The sequence below is a fragment of the Melanerpes formicivorus genome, unplaced genomic scaffold (assembly GCF_026170545.1).
Source record: "Melanerpes formicivorus ecotype bairdi unplaced genomic scaffold, bMelFor1.0.p_v2 SCAF_142, whole genome shotgun sequence".
Lineage (NCBI taxonomy): Eukaryota > Metazoa > Chordata > Aves > Piciformes > Picidae > Melanerpes > Melanerpes formicivorus.
Window position 1 is genome coordinate 839,475 of NW_027142494.1, and position 19,228 is coordinate 858,702.

Genomic DNA, 19,228 nt, shown 5'->3' on the forward strand with positions numbered 1-19,228 from the left:
GGCATGAGGGTGTGCAGTTTGCACTGGGATGGATGCAGATGGTACTGGGAAGGGAGCCAGGGAGTACATTCCGTGCTTGGATGGAACCCAGGTGCAATGTGTAATGGGAGGGGGTTGGGGTATGAAGGCATGAGGAGACCTCCTGCTCTGATGGCAGTACTGCTATGGAGCCCAGCTCTGTCCCACAAGCAACCCTGGCCTGAGCCTGCCTGCAGTCCCAGTACTACCACACAGCAGCAAAATGCCCAAGCTGCCAGAGCACTCTGGCCTTGCCCCATCACAGAGGCTCAGCAGGAGAGGCCTTAGAGGAAGGTGCCTTGGAGGAAGAAGCTCAGAGAAACAACTCCCTGCAAAGTCTTTTATTGTGCTGAACACAGAGAGCATAGCTCCTCATGTCTGCAGCCTCTGGATCACACCAGACAGGACAACACTGAATTAGAAATGGTCTGAAGAAAGTACAACATTCTCACAAGGGGAACAGAACCAGCAGCAGCCAGAACTAGAGCAGCCAGGCTGGGCCAGCACTGAGTGACGTCAGAAATGCTCTGCAGGAGAAGACAAAGAGTTTATTGCTTCTGAAAGCATCCAGGAATCAGTTGGCTTAGAGCAGCCTTGAGCTCCTGGTTCCTCAGGCTGTAGATGAGAGGGTTCACTGCTGGAGGCACCACTGAGTACAGAACTGACACCACCAGGTCCAGGGATGGGGAGGAGATGGAGGAGGGCTTCAGGTTGGCAAAGACGCCAGTGCTGAGAAAGAGGGAGACCACAGCCAGGTGAGGGAGGCAGGTGGCAAAGGCTTTGTGGCGTCCCTGCTGAGAGGGGATCCTCAGCACTGCCCTGAAGATCTGCACATAGGACACCACAATCAACACAAAACAGACAAAGACTAAACAGGCACCAACCACAATAAGCCAAACCTCCCTGAGGTAGGATGTGGAGCAGGAGATCTTGAGGATCTTAGGGATTTCACAAAAGAACTGGTCCACAGCATTTCCTTGGCAGAATGGCAGGGAAAATGTGTTGGCTGTGTGCAGCAGAGCATAGAGAACCCCACAGGCCCAGGCAGTTGCTGCCAGGTGGACACAAACTCTGCTGCCCAGGAGGGTCTCATAGTGCAGGGGTCTGCAGATGGCAATGTAGCGATCATAGGACATGATGGTGAGGAGAGAAAACTCTGCTGGCATGAAAAATGCAAAGAGAAAGACCTGAGCCTCACAACCTACATAGGAGATATCCCTGGTGTCCCTCAAGGAATTGGATATGGATTTTGGCACAGTGGTGGAGATGGCACCCAGGTCAAGGAGGGCAAGGTTGAGGAGGAAGAAGTACATGGGGGTGTGGAGGTGGTGGTCCAGGGCTATGGTGGTGATGATGAGGCCATTGCCCAGCAGGGCAGCCAGGTAGATGGCCAGGAAGAGGCAGAAGTGCAGGAGCTGCAGCTGCCTTGTGCCTCTGAATGGCAGAAGGAGGAGGAAGTGGGTGATGGAGCTGCTGTTGGACATTTGTGTCCTTTATGCACAGTGCAGTAGCCAAAAGGCAAAGGCAGTCACAAGTCAATGGAGCACAACCAAAGCCATTTCTCAGCCTCTGATACGGAGACTGAAGTTTTCTTTTGGAGGAGACCTCCCTCCAGCTCTGTTGCTGGACTCCTTTGTGCTGGCTGAGCATGCAGGGAAGAGCAGAGACTCTTCCTGCTTCCTGCTGCTGAGTCAGTCCTGCTCTGCAGCAGGGGAATGGTGGAGGCAGCAGCAAGGTCTGGTGTCCACTTTCAGAGGAAAGAGTCCCAAAGCAGAAAGGCTTCTCAGCATCTCCCAGTGCTAAGGAGAGAGGGTAGATAAAGGCAGTTTCTGAATGATTTAGGCTTTTGTACTCCAGCTGCCCACATCACACCCCCAGAGTGTCTCATACACAGCATTTCTGCTGCCCTCAGGGGGAACAGAGAGAGCAGAAGCCTGCAAGGCAAGAGGCTGCCTGTGGCTCAGAGCAGAGTGAGGGGAGCTGCTCTGGCCCTGCTGCCACTTCCCCACTTCTCTGGGCTTGTGCCCTGCTGAGCTGGAGGTGATCACACTCCCCTGTCCCCCTGAAAAGCCACCAGACCCTGCTGAGAGCAGAGGGATCCCCCACAGACCACTCAGTGTCTCAGCCTCTCTCAAGGTCTCAGCACCACACTTCCAGCCCAGCACATTCAGGGCTCATTGCAACACCCAATGGCGTTTCCTTTCCTGTGGCAGCTCTGCCTCTGCTGGAGCTCTGGCTGCAGAGGAGGTGCTTCACACCTTGGAGCCCACGACCCTGAGGGCAGAGGCTTTTCTGGGGGGAAGAGGGGGCCAAGAGCCTTGCTCAGAGGAAGGGTCAGGCCTGGAGCGGACCAGATGGAGATGTCTGAATGCTCCCTCCCACAACATTGTTGGGTTCAGTTTCCTCCCCTGATCAGATCCCTGCTGCCTGGAGGTTCTCACCCTGGCAGGAGTGTGCTGGGTGATGGATTTGCCCTGCTCACAGAGCCCAGCCCAGCCCCTCTGCACTCACCTACAGAAACTTGCCTGTTTGCAGGGCACTGGCTGGAGGCATCCTGATGAGTACAGCCAGGGTGCTGCTGTTGCTGTCCACAGGCAGAGGCTGAAGGCTCTTTAGGAGTCTCCCACCAGACCTCCTGACCACTCCAAGATACACCTCCCCAGTTTCAAGGACTTGTTCCAACTTGAATGGTTCTTTGCTACCTCTCTTTCTCTCCCCACTTTCCCTTATACTCAGAACAGGAAACTGCAAACACAGACTCAGGAACTCTTCTCTCTTTAGAGCACGCCCTGCTTGGACTTTGTCCTTGAAACATCCCTTTGGAACTTCCCTGGTGCTGAGCTGCAGCTGTGAGCAGCTCTAACCCACACAGCAGCCTCTCCAGAGCAGAAGGACCCTACCCTACCCTGTGCTGCTCTGCACTGCCAGGGGTGGCTCCTGCCACCCACAGTTTCTCCCCACAGCCAGCAACAGCTGTGGCTGTGCCAGCTTCAGGAGGTGCCTCTTGGAACTGCACCTGCACCACCCTGCACTCACAGCCTCACAGTGTCAGTGACTGCAGTGACTTCTCCAGTGAGCTCTCAGTCACGCTTTCAGTCCTGTCCACCTCGAAGCTCTCTTTGCCTTCTTCATTGCTATGAGATCCTCTGGCAGTGTCCTCAGCCCTGCTGTGCTGTGCAGAGGAGCTGTTCCTGGCCAGAGCTGTCTCCTGCAGTGCTGCCTTCTTGCCAGCAGCTCCCTCCAGTCCAGGAGCCTGGCCCAGCTCAGCAGCTCAGGACCAGCCCAAAGCATTTAAAGGAGCCCTCTTGTGGCTTTGGTGCCAAGTCCATGAACGTCAGAGACTGAGAAGCTGATGAAACCTCTCCAGAAGTCAAAGATTCAAACTCTGAAGTTTCTTCTACTGCTAATAGGTCCCAGTGAAGCATACTTGGAAAGGGTCCCCAGGGTCTGGTCAGAACAGGAGACAGTGGATGCAAGGGCAGAATCACTGGAGGCACTGAAGCAACTCCAGGCTCTGGTGAGAGCAGAGAACTGAGGCAGTGCTGACAGGTCAGGACAAGCAATTCAAGGTGCCTCTGCTGCTGAGGGAACCTGGGGGGGTTTCATTGATCCAAAGGGCCAAGCCTTGACCCTCAGCCCCTGGCAAGGCAGATCCTGTCCCTCACCTGTCGCTCTGGGCTCTGCTGGGGGCAGTGGGGAGTGAGGATGAGCAGTGAGCAGGGTAGGACCTTGTCAGGTTTTGCTGTGGTTTGCTTGCAAAGAGACAACTCCTGCTGAATAGTAATGAACTGTACCTTTAAAAATACTTTTTATCAGATGCTTTGTGCAGTAAAAACCTCTCCAATTAGCTGCAGAAACCTTGGCACTAATTAGAAGTTCAGCAGTATTTAATGAGCCCCATGGAGTATTTGGGGCTGATTACATCATCCTTAGGTACTGCCAGGAGACTCTGCCAAGAAGCCTCTCAAGAAGTCCAAGTCAGAAGAAAACTCCAAAGTACCTTGAAGCACTGATTGGCCTCCCTGAGGCTTGTTACTGACAAAGGCTCCCCAGAGACTCGTTAGAGCAGCTTGTTAGAAGCCATGATTGCAGGGAGACAAAGGCAAAGTACAGGGGAGAAAAACTTGCCTTTGGTCAAGGCAGCAGAAAGGCCAAGCCCTGACCACTGCCCTTGGACTAGAAGAACCTCAAAGCCTCAAAGCCAAGTTTCTCCTCCCAGGCCTTGGTGGCAGATGCAACTGCCAGCGCCAAGGGGACAAAATCTTTGGTCATGTTGGGCCTCTCAGCCTTGCCAGAGCCCTTGGCCATCTCTACAGCAGCCTGTCCTGCACTGTCCCATGCCTGCAGCTCTTTCCCTTCAGGCTGCTGACACCAATCTTTCTTCCCCTCCCGGCTCTCCCCCTGCCATTTCCATCCCTACCCTGAGCTGTCTCATATCTCTTCGCTATTTCCTGCCACCTCTGGATGGCCTCATGCATAGCTGCTCTGCCCTTTGAGGGACATTTCTTTAGCCTTATCTCCACTCTGAACCTTCCAAGCTGCCCTTTGTGAAGGTTTTGGTCTCTTCCCACACTCCAGGAGAGCTCCATCTTCTCTGAAACCACCCTTCAGCCGTGTGCACACTGCTCTGGCAGTGCCCTGAGCCTCCATTCAGCAGGCTGAAGCAGCCCAGGCCCCTCAGCCTCTCCAGAGAGATGTGAAATCCCATCCTGGCAGATCTCTTCTGCAGCCTCCCCAGTTCTTCCCTTCTCCATAAGACTGCAGAACCCCACACTCTGTCACCAAGAATCCAGATTTGGCCACAGCAGTGCTGAGTGCAGGTGAGAAAATTTCTTGTGTCTGGGTGGCCACACTCCTCCTGCCACAGCCCAGCTGCAGTTGGTCTTCTTCACTGTGTGAAGAGTTTACTCTATCCCAGGGCACATGGAATCACAGTATCACAGTATCACCAAGGTTGGAAGAGATCTCAAAAATCATCAAGTCCAACCTCTCACCCAAGACCTCATGGCTAGACCATGGCACCAAGTGCCACATCCAGTCCCATCTTGAACACATCCAGGGATGGTCACTCCACCACCTCCCTGAGCAGCACATCCCAATAGCAAATTACTCTCTTGGTGAAGAACTTTCTCTTTACCTCAAGCCTAAACTTCCCCTGGTACAGCTTGAGACTGTGTCCTCTTGTTCTGGTGCTGGTTGCCTGGGAGAAAAGACCAAACCCCTCCGGGCTACAACCACCCTTCAGGTAGTTGTAGAGAGCAATAAGGTCTCCCCTGAGCCTCCTCTTCTCCAGGCTAAACAACCCAGCTCCCTCAGCCTCTCCTCATAGGGCTGTGCTCAAGGCCTCTCCCCAGCCTTGTTGCCCTTCTCTGGACACGCTCAAGCATGTTGATGTCCTTCTTAAACTGAGGGGCTCAGTGCCTTTCTGACTGGGAATGGGACACACCAGAGCATCGAGCTCCAAAGAACACACAGACAGTGTGAACTGGGACGGAGCCCAGCCTGTCAGGGAGTGGGAAAGGGGATTTAGATTATACTGGGAGGAGTCCCAGAAGAGGTGTTGGAGCACTTCAGGTGGTGTAGCCTTTTCTGGGAGTGAGCAGAATCTGTACTGGAAAGGAGTCCTGTTGTGGTTGTTACTAATAGTTAATAATTGGGTTCACCAGGGGAAGTTTAGGCTGGAGGAGAGGAGAAAGTTCTTCTAAGAAAGAGGAATTTGCCACTGGAATGTGCTGCCCAGGGAGATGGTGGAATCACCACCCCTGGAGGTGTTCAAAAAATATTGGATGTGGCACTTGGAGCCATGGTTTAGGTGTCAGGGGGTGTTGGGTGGTAGGTTGGACTTGATGATCTCTGAGGTCTTTTCCAACCTGGCTGATTCTGTGTTTCTGTGATTACAAGGTGAAGAGAAAAGTTTGAACAGAGCTGTTTGACCAAACCAATGTCTGGTGACAAACCCAAGAGATTCCAAAACATGTAGTGAAAGGTGAGGAGAACATCTCCTGCCCAGCTGATGGAATGAGGAACTCAAGAGTCTCCCAAAAGCAACAGAAAGAAGGGAAAAGAACCTCAGGAAAGTCTTGCTCAGTATTGCTCTATGAAATGCAGACAGGCCTTAGGCCTGGTCCTTGAAATGGGAGCTTAGGAGAATACAGAGGCTTAGGGCCTGCTCTTGAAGGTGACATTTGCCCCAGCTCTTCCCAGAGAGGTTCTTGCTGTCCCCTCTTCTGCTCCCTCAAGCAGACCAGCACTCACACATGCCCTGCACTATAACAGCCATGCAAACAAAGCTGAACAAGCTCAGGGTTATTGCTCCAACCAACTGCTTGAGACTGAAGCCCAAGGCAGGAATCCACAACCATAGCCAGGCCCAGAGCTCTGAGAAGCCCCAGGTGGTGTCTTCCTTTTGCACTTCATGCAGAATCTGCTTGGTTCCCATATCTCATTGATCATAGAATGGGCTGGGCAGGAAGGGACCTCCAAAGGTTATCTTGTCCAACCTTCCCAGGGACATCCTCAACTACATCAGGTTGCCCAGAGCCCTGTCAAGCCTTGCCTTCAATATCTCCCATAGGACCCCAACCCCCTCCCTGGGCAACCTGTTCCACTGTTTCACTACCCTCATGGTGCAGAACTTGTGCTGGCTCCTCCTTCCTGCACAATCCTGCTTTGTTCCCCTCTCTCACCCATGTCTATGGATCTCCTTCCTCTCTGATCCATGGAAACACAACAGCTTGTGTTCAGTGCTGTGCCCACTCCTCCTTCTGAGGCAAAGACCATGCCTGGAGCCATTCCCTCTTGAGCAACTCTTTCTGCAACCTGTTTCTCTCCTCCCTGGGAAGCTGATCCTGCACCTGCAGTCCTATTGCAGAGGACTGGGAGAGCAGAGATCTTCACCATGGCCAATTCTGCTTCACTTTCTCCTGAGCAAGGCAGAAACCATCAGGCACAGCTGTGCCAACCAGAGGCCCTTTCCTTTGCAGCATTGTTCAATTTGTGCCATTTCACATCGCCTTGTACCCAACTTTGAGTCTCTCACTGATCGGCCACAGTTGTATTTGGGAGCACTGCCCCAGGGGCACAGATTCCTAACCAGCTGAGGGCAAATCTTTCCCTGCCTTTCCTGCCACATCTCCAATACTTTCCCTTTCCTCCAGGTGCTGCCCACCCTATGTGTTTGTTCCTTATTAAGGTGACCACCTTGATGGATGCACAGCCTGAGTGTTTTTCCCACAGAGGTGCCTTGACTTGAGGCAGTCAATGTTTGCTAATCAGTTAGGTTGCATCTCTGGACACATTTGGAATGTCTCTTCTTTGGATCAGGAGCCTCTTCCACCCCCATCCTGTGCTTCTAATTCTGGATTATCCTTAAGGTGAGTGTTCATCCACAAGCTCAACAGGAGCCACCAGCGTGCACTCGCAGTCCAGAGAGCCAATTGTATCCTGGGCTGCAGCAAGAGAAAGGTGGCCAGCAGGGCCAGGGAGGTGATTCTCCCACTCTGCTCCACCCTGATCAGACCCCACTTGGAGCTCTGTGTGCAGTTCTGGAACACCTATTACAAGAAGGATCTGGATGTGCTGGAAGGTGTCCAGAGAAGAGCCATGAGGATAAGCAGAGGGCTGGAGCTGCTGTGCTATAAGGGCAGACTGAGAGAGTTGGGGCTGTTCAGTCTGGAGAAGAGAAGGCTCCCAGGAGTCCTTCTTGTGGCCTTCCAGTATCTGAAGGAGGTTACAAGAAAGCTGGGGAGGGACTTTTTAGGGTGTTGGGTAGGGATAGGACTGGGGGAGAATGGAGCAAAACTTGAAGTGGGGAGATTCAGATTGGATGTTAGGAAGAAATTCTTCCCCATGAGGGTGGAGAGACACTGGCACAGGTTGCCCAGGGAGGTGGTGGAAGTCTCATCCCTGGAGGCTTTGAAGGCCAGTCTGGATGTGGCTGTGAGCAACCTGCTCTGGTGTGAGGTGTCCCTGACCATGGCAGGGGGTTGGAGCTGGATGATCCTTGAGGTCCCTTCCAACCCTGACAATTCTGTGATTCTCAGAATGTCCAAGAGGTATTATCAGGTATTGGAATTCCAGTGAATGCCCTCCCCCCTCCAGCCCTTCCTTAGGGTTCTCAGGGCAGTTGGTGCACCCCCAGCAGTTGCTCTCATCAGCTCTCTGTGTTGTGTTCTGTGTCCATCCAGAATGGACATTTGCTACCAAGGGCTTTCTTTCTAGATTCAGGTGATGAGATTTTCAGTTCCCTTTCTCCTTGTCTTCAGTCTGGTGTTCCTTCCCCTGCACTAGTGCCTGCTGGGACAGGATCCCTGTGATTAAGAGGAACCCAGTGGCAATTTCTGGGAAGCCTCAGATTCACTAGAGGTGATCTGCCCCCTGCAATGTCCAGAGCAATGTGAACCCTACAGCACTCAAGGGAACAAATAGTTAGAGAGCAGCCCCATGGAGGGCCTGGGAGTTCTGGTGGGCAGCAAGTTCTGCATGGGACAGCAATGTGCCCGGGGGACCAAGAATGCCAATGGGATCCTGGGGTGCATTTGGAAGAGTGTGGCCAGCAGATCCAGGGAGGTTCTCCTCCCCCTCTGCTCTGCCCTGGTGAGGCCCCACCTGGAATATTGCATCCAGTTCTGGGCTCCCCAGTTCCAGAGGGACAGGGATCTGCTGCAGATGCTGTGGGGATGCTGAAGGGACTGCAGCACTGCTTGATGAGGAGAGGCTGAGAGGCTTGGGGCTGTTTAGTCTGGAGAGGAGAAGGCTGAGAGGGCATCTGATCAATGTCAATAAATATATGAGGGCTGGGGGTCAGAAAGGAAGGGACAGGGACAGCCTCTGCTCACTTGTGCCCTGGGATAGGACAAGGGGCAATGAATGGAAACTGCAGCACAGGAAGTTCCACTTCAACAGGAGGAAGAACTTCTTTACTGTAAGGGTGACAGAGCCCTGGAACAGGCTGCCCAGAGAGGTTGTGGAGTCTCCTTCTCTGGAGACTTGCCAGCCCAGTCTGGATGTGTTCCTGTGAGACCTGCACTGGATTCTATGGTCCTGTTCTGGCAGGGGGACTCAGAGATCTCCAGAGGTCCCTCCCAACCCCTAACATCCTGTCATCTGTGACCCTGTGAATTGTCACAGGGCTCTGAATCCAAAGGAGATCCCAGCAGGAAATACCAAGGTTCCAGCTACAAATCATGAAGTCTGTTTGAGCTTCATCTTCAAGGATCCTTCTGAAGTCACCTTCCACTGCCCCCTTGAGCTCTTCTGGGCTCTCAACTAATGCATCCATGTGGCAAGTCCAGCTGCCTTCAGAGCAGTGTAAGTTGTTCACAGAAGCTGAGAGGCTCTTTCCATTTTGCTTGGAGGAGCTCCTGATTGTCATGGGTTGATTTGACTCTGCAGCTGTTATCCAGACCATGCTGCAGCCATGCCAGCCTCAGAAATGAAAGTGCTGGCTGGAGCAAAGGATGATGGGGCTTGAAGTTCAGGTTGCAGCATGGGAGGCTCCCTGTTCCGATTGCTGCTTCTGGGTTCTGGGATTTTTTGGGTGTTGGCTGCTCTGCTGGGATGGCAGTGGGACAGGGAGGGATAGGGGAGCAGCTCCCTGGTTTGGGCATTTGCCTTGTTTGCTGCTGCTTGCTGCTGCTTTCCAGTGTGACTTTTCTGCTCACAGGCTGAGGTCACTGTACTTTTGTATTCTGATGATCTGATTTGCTCAGGAAACTCTTCTTTCATTTGTTTCGGTATCAACACAAAGAGGTTTTGTGTGGTGTTCTTTCCCCCTCAGTTCTGTGTTGGGGGAGGCAGAGAGCTTAAGCTGCTGGTTCAGCTGAACCCATTACATTCCTTTTCTGGAGCCCAACGGGGGGCACAAAAGCAGCTGCCTTAATGAGGACAGATTTTGGCAGGAGTGAAAAGGATTGTGGTAACAAGGAGCTAAGAAGAGGATTCAATTAAGTCTTGAGGCTCGTCAACAGAGTTTGACTGAAGTTTTCTTTCCTGTGGTGTATTCACATTGTAGATGGATTTGCTTTCAGGGGGCTGATGAGCTGTAGTCCTGTTTGTGCTGCTGCTGGTGCTGAGTGTTAGCTTAGGGCAATGGTTCAGAGCTGTGCTGCCCACTGCTTGCTCTGGTTTCATCCAGAGCAATACAGGACACTCCCAAGGAAACCACAGTGAGATCTGCCCAGATGCTGGATACTGAGGAGTGGCAGGGGGTGAGGGAGGGAAGTGGTAAATTCTTAGACTGTTGGTCACCTCTGGTACTTTGGAATTTCAGCCCTGAGGAAGTGCAAAATCCTCCCCAGCTGCGGAAAGGTTTGGGAAAAGTCTGTTGTCAGTCTGAGAGACAGAAATCACTGCAATGTGTTTGGGCCTGGCCCATGCCTCTTGAGCACTGCTTATCACTGTCTAGAGGGCTCAGGGATAAGAGAAGGTCTCTGGACCTACAGACAGTGCCACAGGCATGGCAGCTGTGTCAGAGAACCAGCCTGTGACAGGATCAGCTGCTCCTCGTAGTGAATGGTGCTTATGACCAGGATTGTGCCCCAAATATTACCAGAACATGCTTCTGTGTGTGTGACTCAAACCCCCTTTGTCCCCCCTCCCTCCTCCCTTCTGGAGTTGGGGGGGGGGGGACAGGACCTTGGCACCACTGAGTCCAGGACAACAATCTGCCTGGGCATGTTCTCACCCCTGTGGCAAACAAGGCCCAGGCTACATGTTTGTTTGCCCTGTTTACGGCGTGTGCTTATGCTCATTTGGCAAAGTATCAGCTGATTGGTTAATTATTGTGTTAGCAGTGGGTGCTGACTGGAGCAGTATTCTTTGGGGCAAATGGTAAATAGGAGTTGTTTGGTAAACAAGTGCCCCCCACGCTGGTGTCCGTGCCTATGCCTGCGTGCGTCTCTGTGCCGCTACGGTCCGCCTCGCCTGGGACTTGAAGCAGCTCCAGAAGGCCTCGCTGCACATTGCCACTGTTGCCCGGCTGGGGGCAGTGCCGTGGAGCGTGGGGTCAACTGCCGCATGAGCCATCGCCACGGGAGGAAACCATGGCAGCCCCTGTGCACCACCGGTCCTGAAGCGCTACAGCCCCCAGAGCGGGGAACCTTTGCCAGGTGCTGCGCTTCGTGGAGCCAGCGGCAAAAGCCTCTGAAGCTTCCCCTGGGAGGCTCCAGGACCTTTGTGCTCTGGGAGAAGCAGCAACCCCGCGGCACAGCCACGCGGTAGGCACCGTTCTCTATTTCCTCATGAGGGCACAGCCGTGCCGCGCTGTCAGGACTCTAAACACATCACCAAGGAAAGATTTCATGAGGTTCTCAGCTCGTGAGGAAGCCAAACCTTTGCTTTATAGAATTTGGGTTCAGGTAGTGCTGAAACTGTCCTGGGTTGAGGGTTTGCTGATCACTGACAAACCCCTCCCCCACTGCTTTTCCAATCAGTTTCAACTCTAAATTCTAGAACTCATTTGGTTCCTCTGAAGTGCCCAGGCACAAACGTTCTGCAGAGGTGGTTCCACCAACCCAATACTGCTGCCTGTGAATAGAAACTAAATCCCCTGCTGCATAGTTTGTATATCAATAGGCTACCAATATATCTATTCATTGATATCCTTGCTGCTCATTCCTGAGGGCACATCTACAACACTCCTGTAGGGAAAAAGAAGCCTACAAGGAAAGCAGCTGATCCTGCAAAGGACCAGGAGGGATCAGGATCCCCATGGGAACAAGAGAGAGAGCCTGGGCTGCTGGCTTGGTTCTTATCTCTGGCTTTGGAAGATGGCCAAGGACAAACAGTGGATGAAAGAAGCAGCAGGCCCCAGCAAGGCAAAGGAAATCTCTGCTCCTCTGTCCAGGCCTGTGTTTCAGCTGTGAAGGAACTGTCCCAGGAGTTCCATCTGCTCCAGAAGAAGCTTTTATTCCCCACCTGTACAGTCCTGTGTTTCAGCCATGAGGAGCAGCTGCTCCCCTGTCCAAGGGAGAGAATCTGGGAGGCACACAGCACAGCACACCCTCTGCTTTACTTGTGTGACCATGGGGAGGACATGAGGAAGTGGAAGGGAAAATCCAATCCAGTCCTGGCTGCAGGAGTCTGTGACTTACAGGGGAATTGTCCCCCCAGAGATGCTGCCTCAGTTTCCAGTGGGAAATGGCCTGAGAAGAACAGGGAAGCTGAAACTGCTTCTGGTCCTCCTGAAGGGACTCCCAAAGCATCTTCACGAGATGCAAGGGACCCAAGGCAGAATTAGAGGGGCTCTGCCTCCAACCAGATGGAAGGGAGAGACAAATTGGTTTGTTGGATCACACAGAACCAATGGCCTGGCAAGTTGAAGCCATGAGAGAATAAAGCTTTAGTAGATACAGGTGCCCAGAGTGCTCTGACACCATCAAACCATGAGGGGTGGAACCCATCTGTGTTTCTGGTGTGACAGGAGGATCCCCACACCTGGATGTGTTGGAAGCTGAGTACTGGGATGCAAGCCACAGTTTGCTTTCACTTGGAGGCATGGAAGGAGTCACTGGACTCAGACTGCCCCAGAGCTGGAAACACAGCCCCAGCATTTGCAGCATTTGGACTGGGCATGGACTGATCCAGACTGTGCTGGAACAGAGTGGAGCTGCAGAGCACCTGCAGTGAGCAGCCCTCTGGGTACTGCAAAGCGACCTCCTGTGGAGTGAGCATGGACAGTGCCTGAGGCCTGCTGCTGATTGCTGCTGGGCATGGTGCAGATGGCACAGAATGAGGGCTTGGGAATATCAAAGGTTAAGTTGAAAATTTGCTGCCATTACTCCACACCATCCTGCCTCATGCCACCTTCACAGGGACAGTGCTGGCTGGAGCAAAGTACTACAGGGCCTGAAGTTCAGATGGCAACATGAGATGCTTCCTGTTCTGGTTGCTGCTGTTGGGTTCTGGCTCTCAGGTGCTGGCTCTTTGCTGAGGAGGAGGGCTGAAGGGGTTGAACTCCTGGCTGCTGCTGCTCACTGCTATGCTTCTTTCTGCAAACAGCCTCAGGTCAGTGTGCATTATGAGATCTCCTTTGGATTCAACTCTTTTGATCTTATCTCAAGTCCTTGTCCCAGCCCAGAGGGTTTTTTGATTCATGTGTGTATTTTTCCCTCACTTCTGTTTTGGGGGGGAACAGGCAGCTTAACCTCTTCTCAGCTCTTCAACCTGTTCCAGCCCCAGAGTGAAAAGCCAACAGAAGCTTTCTGAGTTCTTCCAAAGATCTCCATGAGCTTCCCCCTACACCCTCCAAAGATCCCAAAAGTTAGTCCCAGGACCATCCAAATCCCAAACGCCTAAGATAACTTGAAAGCCCCTGAGGAATGCCTCTGAGAGGCCACTCAAGACTCCTCTGAAAACCTCATTTTCCCCTCCCTGAACTGGGCACACAGCTCCACCCCATCCCTTGGGAGCAAATACCCCCAAAATTCAGGCATTGAGGCAGGGATATCTGAAATAAAAGCAAACAGACAGGATTTGGGTACCTTTTGGGTTTTATTGAGACAATTGGTCAATGGACAGAGGATTTCTTACCCCAGGGAGACACAAAGCATTGGGGAAGAACCAGACAGACCCTGGGGAAGAACCAGACAGTCCCTGGCACTCCACTGGGCGCTCCAGGTGTGCCGACTCAGCACTGTAATTGTTCTCATTAGCAATAATTGGTGTTCAGATGGGCAGCAGGTGTTTGTTGCTGCTGGTGTCCCCAGTCCCTGAGAACTGCAAAGGAAAAATAGATGATTTTGGTGCTGGAAAGGCCTTCTCAGAGGGGTCACGATTACTCAAGAGATTCTAGGTGGATTTATGCCTCCCCTCCAGTACAGGCTGCTCTCTGGTGTGGATGTAGCGGTGCTTGTTGAGATAGCCCTTCTGGGTGAAGCGCTTACCGCAATCAGCACAAGTGAAAGACGTCTCACCGGTGTGGGTGCGGCGGTGGCGACTGAGCGCTTGCCTCTGGCTGAAGCTCCTCCCACAGTCAGCACAAGTGAAAGGCTTCTCTCCAGTGTGGGTGCGGCGGTGAACAATGAGATAGCTCCTGTGGCTGAAGCTCCTCCCGCACTCAGCACAGCTGAAAGGTTTCTCGCCAGTGTGCATACGACGGTGCTCTGTGATATGGCTCTTCCGGGTGAAGCTCTTGCCGCAGTCGGCACAGCTGTACGGCCTCTCACCGCTGTGGATGAGTTGGTGCCGGATGAATGCAGTACTCGTGGTGAAGCTCTTGCCGCACTCAGCACAGGGGAACAGATGCTTGCCAGTGTGGATGCGGCGATGGATGGTGAGAGTGGAGCTGTGTTGAAAGTTCTTGCCGCAGTCCCTGCAGCTGAAGGCCTTCTCACTGCTGTGGCTGAGGTGGTGTTGCCTAAGAGTAGAGATCTGCCTGAACCGCTTGCTACAGCTGTCACAAGAGAAGGGCCTCTCGCCAGTGTGGGTGAGGTAGTGCTGGGTGAGATGACAGCGCTGGGTGAAGCTCTGTTTGCAGTCAGCACAGGTGAAAGGTTTCTCTCCGGTGTGGGTGCGGTAGTGCTGGCTGAGCTGAGAGTTCCAGCGGAACCTCTTGCCACAGTCACCACAAACGAAGGGCCGGATGCCAGGCTGTGGGCAGTGGTGCTGCACTAGCTCTGAGCCACCTGGGAAGCTCTGCCCACACTCAAGGCACTGATTCAGCTCTTTGGGTGACACTGAGGGACCTGCTCTGGCTTCATCCTCCTCCATACATTCCTCCCCCTCATCCTGGTCGCCTTCATTATCATCATTATCCTCCTCTTCATAGTTGTCATTCTCAGCATCATCCTCCATCTTGTCCTCTTTTTCCTCCCCATCCTCCTCTACCTTGGGACTGCACATTGGCTTCTCCAACTTGATCTCTGGGTGCTGCTTCTCCTCCCAGCTCTTGTCTGGGTCCTTCTGTGAGGCCATACTGTGGGAAGGAGGGGTCACAGCTCTGCAATAGGGAAGATGGAAGAACCTGAGCCCAGGATCTCAAACCCTCAGATCCTGCCTGGGTCATGACAGTCCCTGACTCCCAACACCCAGCTGGGGGAGAGAATGCAGAGGAGACCTCAAACCTTCAGTTTCTGCCACAGTGTGGGTTCAGACCTTTAATACCTGTACTGAGACCCCAGGTTCCTGAGATCAGTGCCCTGAGGTTCCCTGGGGCTTACAAGTGGTCCCACTCTCCTCGAGCCTGGTGGCACTGGCAGGGGGGATCCTGGCCCAATCTCTCCTGGCTCAGGCAATGGAGGCAGCAGCATTGACCAATGAAGACCAAAACACCTTCAACCTTCTCCCACCACCCACCACATCCGAACCCCAATCACCTCCTGCCACACAACTGACCCCCACAAGCCTGGGGAGTTCCTAAACTCCAACACCTGATGTGCCTCAGGACCCCTGGAGGGGTGAAATGTGGTGGGCAGGAGGAGGTGGAAGAGGCTGGGAGGTGCCCTGGGACTCTAGGATTCTGGGGGCTGGGGTCCTGCTGTTGCCCCACTCTGGGTTTCTTATCAGCAGGGCTGCTCCAAGGGGCAGATCTGCAAACTCTGCTTTTCCACAGCACACAGGGCCAGGGATGATGGAGAGAGAGGGATACAACTCCTGCCACAGAGAAGCAAAGGTCTCAGAGAGGACTGACCTGCAAGGGATGGCTCAGCACTGCCCAGGACCAGGCAGCACAGCTCAGCCTTCCTGGGGGCAGCTCCCAAGCCCAGCAGCACAGCCACAGCACACAGCCAGGGCTGATCAAGATGGGAGGCCTCAAGAAGTGCAGACTCAGCTCCTTGCCCAGCACACAGGCCCCAGCACACAGCTGCAGGCCAGCACCACAACACAGCTGCCTCCACACAGCCTCTCCCAGCCCTTGCCTAAAGCTTCCTCCCACTGCCTGCCCAGGGCTCTGCTGCCAGCACCTGCCTTTGCCAGCAGATCTTGCTCTGGATCCAGCTCTTTTCCCTGGCTCTGCCCCCACCACACCTACTCTGTGCTCACCTCTGCCCTGCACACCTCTCTGCTGCCCACTCCCCAACAGAAGATCACAGCAGCCCTCAGGACACACACAAAGGGAGCTTCATGACCTCTGGAGATACAGCAAAGGGGGAAGGGACTTGGGCAGCTTTTTGCTAAACCTCTTCAGCCCTCACTGGGATGCTGGAGGAGTCTCTGGCTCCTGCCCAAACCTCACACCTCCAGCACCCTTCACACACCTGCAGCCCAAAGAGACTCACTGGAAAGAGTTTTGCTTCCTTCTCTCCCTGACCATTTCTCTCAGCTTGCTCTTTGCAGATCTCCTGGAGCTGCCACTCCACATCTCCAAGAGAAAATGAGGTTGGATGGGAGGGCACAGTGCCCATGGGCTGCTGTTCATCTCCCAGCTGACACATGCAGAGCTGCAGCACAATTCATTCCTTTCACCTCCTGAAATGCTGCCATATTCTGCTATTCCCTGCACACACATTTGCCACCTGGGCCCTGCATCCTTTCCCCTTTTTTGGGGGACAAGGCCTAATTCCTGCCGGACCACTCCCAGGCCCTTCCCTCAGTCCCACCACATCCATGGCCCTGCTGCCTTGGCTGTCCCATGGCCCTGGGTCCCTCATCTCTACTGCCACTGCAGCTGGAAGGGTGGAGTGGGAAATGCTGTGGCTGAGGAAGCATCTAAGGAACTGGGCTGGAAGCAGCAGCACAAGAATGGAAGGGGCCTGAGACTAAAGGCTGGGATCAGCTGGAGGGCTGAAAGGACAGCACCAAGCCAAGGGGGGTTACAGATGAGGGCTGAGGAGGGACCCTGCAGACACCTCAGGCAGCAACTGATGAGAGGAAGGGGGACAGAGAGGGAGTGAGACCTCAGGTGACTCCTGCCATGGGGGATGGCTGGGCTGTGTGGCTAGGAGCCCTGAGTGCCTGCTTGGGCTGTGCTGCATGTCAGGAGGGGACAGGGGACTGTCCTGAGCCAGGCAGGGTTTGCAGCTTTGAGCTTCAGGGGTCAGCTGCTGCCAGCACCATTGGAGGTAGGAGCCAGGCAGAGCCACACAGCTGCTGAACTAAGCCCTCCCACCCCCTGCAGCCTTCACCCTCCATCTCTCCATCCATTGCTCCATCTCCACTCACTTGCTGCCCTCTCAGAGTCCCCAGGGTCCCACAGCATCACCAGGGCTGATCTACACAGCCAGCAGGGCCCAACAGAAACCCCTGGATGAGAACATGGAGGAGAATCCCTGTGGTGGGTGGAAGGCACTGGGATGTCTTACACCAGAGAGTAGAGACCTCCAGAAGGGACAGCAGAGTCCAGAGGGACACCACAAAGTGTCATCTAGCTTAGTTCATTCCCACAAGGCCTGCACTCACTCTCTACAAAGGAACAGCACAGGCTCTCCAACCTCCTTTGCCCTTCCTCTCTGCTCCCAGGAACAGCTTCTGGGATCTCTCTCTGCAGAGGAGCTTTGAGGCCTTGGCAGTGCTGCCAACTGTGGCCTGCAGCAGCCTGGCTCACCTGGGAGCTGCCTACCAGACTCTGTAACTGCAGCTCTTGGGTATGGGGGGAGGAGGGGCAGAGAGGCATGTGGGAGGGGGAAGGCATTTGGGGCCTGGGGTTCTGGCCTGCTTTGGTGGAGCTCTGGAGGAAGCTTTGGCCTAGGGAGGTTGCTTGGCTCCCGTGGCCCAGGCACACTATGGATTGTTGTGGATTTGATGCTTTGCACTGTAGGATGCAGCTCTGAACAGCACAGCCATGGAAACTGCCCAATTCTATCCAACCCTCTGGCCACAGCTTGGCATCAATTCCTTTCACAAGGCTCAAAGAGAGCCTCTCTGCCTCCTGAAACCTAAGGCAATACCCTGCAGAGCAAGTTGGAGGAGCTCAAGGGGACAAGCTGCAGAGGGGGCCCAGGGCAACCTCCTGAGCTTCAACAAGAGCAAGGGCAGGGTCCTGCCCCTGGCCTGGCACAATCCTCACAATCAGGACAGGCTGGGGGAGGAGGGGATAGGAAGCAGCCCTGCAGAAAAGCACTGGGGGGTGCTGCTGGACAAGAAGCTGGACAGGAACAGACAGGGGGAGCCTGCAGCCCACAAGGCCAAGGGCAGCCTGGGCTGCACCAAAAGCAGCATGGCCAGAGATGGACAGAGGCCATCCTGGCACTTGGCTCTGCTGAGACTTCACCTGCAGCACTGCAGCCAGCTCTGGAACCATCAACACAGGAAGGACATGGATCTGATGGAGAGGGCCCAGAGGAGGGACACAAAAATGATCAGGGGCTTGGAGCAGCTCTGCTACCAGGACAGGCTGAGGGAGCTGGGGGTGTTCAGACTGGAGAGGAGAAGAGAAGACTCTGGGGAGTCCTAAGAGTGACCTTCTGGTACCTGAAGGGGACTACAAGAGGGCTGCAGAGGGACTCTTTGCAAAGCCTGCAGGGACAGCACCAGAGGCAATGGCTTCAAACTAGAGCAGAGCAGATTGAGATTGGAGGTGAGGAACAAGTTCTGCACCAGAAGCCTGCTGGAACACTGCAACAGGTTGCCCAGGGAGGGGCTTGAGGTCCCAACCCTGCAGATGTTTAAGGTCAGGCTGGACAGGGCTCTGGGCAACCTGATCTAGTGCAGGATGTCCCTGCTGACTGCAGAGGGGCTTGGACTGCATCACCTTTGCAGCTCCCTGACAACCCAAACCACTGTAGGATTCTAGGAGTCTAAGGGCAGCCTCCAGGGAGAGCAGGAAAAAGATGAGGCAGAGAAGGACAAGGAAGAGGACAAGGAGGAGGAGAACCAAAATCCCTTCCAAACTCCCCCAAACCTCTGCCAAATTCCTGGAAAGCTCTTCCAGCTCTGCAGAGTTCATTCTCAAGAGAGCTGAGGGAGTTGCTAGGCTCAGGGATGTCTTGCACACTCTGCACAAATGCTCCAGAAGCTTTCCAAGTGCCCTCAAAACCAGCAGCATAGCTCTGCTGCCACACAATGCCAGGCTGCAAGGGACCCCAAGGCTCAGCTGCTCCAACCTTGACAGCTGACACTGGACTGGAAAGGAGCTGGCCCAGCCCCCTGCCAAGCTGAGCCTTCCAACTCTGCCCTGCAGGGGAATCCACCACTGCCCTGGGGAGAGGATTCCAATGGCTGACTGGCAGGGAAAAGCTTTTGCCTCTGCAGGGCACTGTGCCACTTCAGCTCAACTCTTGCAGCTCAGAGCCAGCCCCCAAGCTCAAGAAGCAGCAGCTAAGGCCAGAGCCAG

At 54.1% G+C, this 19,228-nt stretch overlaps 2 protein-coding genes across 2 annotated transcripts in view; one reads left to right on the forward strand and one right to left on the reverse strand.

Moving 5' to 3' along the window:
* LOC137456910 (zinc finger protein 585A-like) overlaps positions 1 to 19,228 on the forward strand; it is a 269,157-nt gene that overhangs the window by 238,740 nt on the left and 11,189 nt on the right. The gene's annotated exons all lie outside the window — the stretch shown is intronic.
* Positions 567 to 1,502, reverse strand: LOC137456877 (olfactory receptor 14A16-like). The gene has a single exon (XM_068168566.1). It carries the CDS (start codon positions 1,500 to 1,502, stop codon positions 567 to 569), a length of 936 nt encoding a protein of 311 aa, XP_068024667.1.